The following is a 1,232-nucleotide window of genomic DNA, read 5'->3' on the forward strand; positions in this document are numbered from 1 at the left end:
GTGGCATCACGGCTGGAGGTGGCATCTCAGGAGCTGGTGGCATCCCCTGCACTGGTGGCATCCCAACTGCTGGTGGCATCCCCGGGACTGGTGGCATCAGGGGAGGTGGTGGCATCACACATGGGAGTGGCATCCCTTGGGTTGGTGGCACCCCCAGGGCTGGTGGCACCCCCAGGGCTGGTGGCATCACGGAGGGAGGTGGCATCTCTGGAGCTGGTGGCATCATGGGTGGAGGTGGCATTCCTTGGGCTGGTGGCATCACAGACGGTGGTGGCATCTCTGGAGCTGGTGGCATCCCCGTGGCCATCGCCGGGGTTGGTGGCACTCCTGGAGCCGGTGGCATCCCCACAACTGGCGGCATCCCTGGACCCAGTGGCACCCCCAGGGCCGGGGGCACCCCCAAGCCTGGTGACATCCCCATGGCTGGTGACATCCCTGGAGCCAGTGACATCCCTGCCACCAGCTGTGGCTGTGGTGGCACCCCTGGACCCGGGAGCATCGCTGGACACGGTGACACCCCTGGACCTGGTGCCACCACTGGGACAGTTGGTGCCATCACTGTTGGTGCCATCACTGGGACCGTTGGTGCCATCACTGGGACTGCTGGTGGCATCACTGGGACCGGCTGCAGCTGCACGATGGGGACCAACTGTGGTGGCATCACAGCCGGGGGTGGCACCCCTGGAGCTGGTGACACTCCCAGAGCCGGTGCCGCCTCCAGCGCCGGTGGCATCCCGTGGGCTGGTGGCACTGCTGGACCTGGTGGCACCCCCAGAGCCGGTGGCATCCCAGCTGGAGGTGGCACTGCTGGAGCTGGTGGCATCCCTTGGGCTGGTGGCGCTGCTGGAGCCGGTGCCACCCCCGGAGCCGGTGCCACCCCTGGAGCCGGTGCCACTTCCAGACCCAGTGACGCTCCTGGACCCGGGGGCATCCCTTGGGGTGGTGGCACCCCCAGGCCCGGTGGCACTTCTGGAGCCGGTGTCACCCCCGGTGCCCCCCCCGGTGCCCCCGGTGCCACCTGCAGGGGGGTGACCCCGACGTCCCCCTCGGGGGGCTCTGCCGGGACCCCTCCGGCGCCGTCCCCCGACGTCCCCTCGGCCCCGGGGGGCACCTGCGGGACAGGGGGGCAGTGCTGGGGGGGTCCCATAGCCTGGAGCCCCCCCCGGAGTGTGACAGGGACTTACCGGGGGGGGCCCATCCGGGGGGGGCCCTGCTGAGCCCTGGGGGTCCGG

At 70.6% G+C, this 1,232-nt stretch overlaps 1 protein-coding gene across 1 annotated transcript; it reads right to left on the reverse strand.

The window, feature by feature from the left end:
• Window positions 1-4: 4 nt before the first annotated feature.
• Window positions 5-1,217, reverse strand: LOC113979549 (basic proline-rich protein-like; the record flags this gene model as incomplete). Its single annotated transcript, XM_027706907.1, has 2 exons — window positions 5-1,111; window positions 1,185-1,217. Coding segments are annotated over 2 exons (1,140 nt in total), but the record flags the coding sequence as incomplete, so codon positions are not given.
• Between the last annotated feature and the right edge of the window lie 15 nt (window positions 1,218-1,232).

The sequence above is a fragment of the Neopelma chrysocephalum genome, unplaced genomic scaffold (genome assembly GCF_003984885.1).
Source record: "Neopelma chrysocephalum unplaced genomic scaffold, ASM398488v2 Primary Assembly neopelma1_83013, whole genome shotgun sequence".
In the NCBI taxonomy this organism is placed as follows: Eukaryota; Metazoa; Chordata; class Aves; order Passeriformes; family Pipridae; genus Neopelma; species Neopelma chrysocephalum.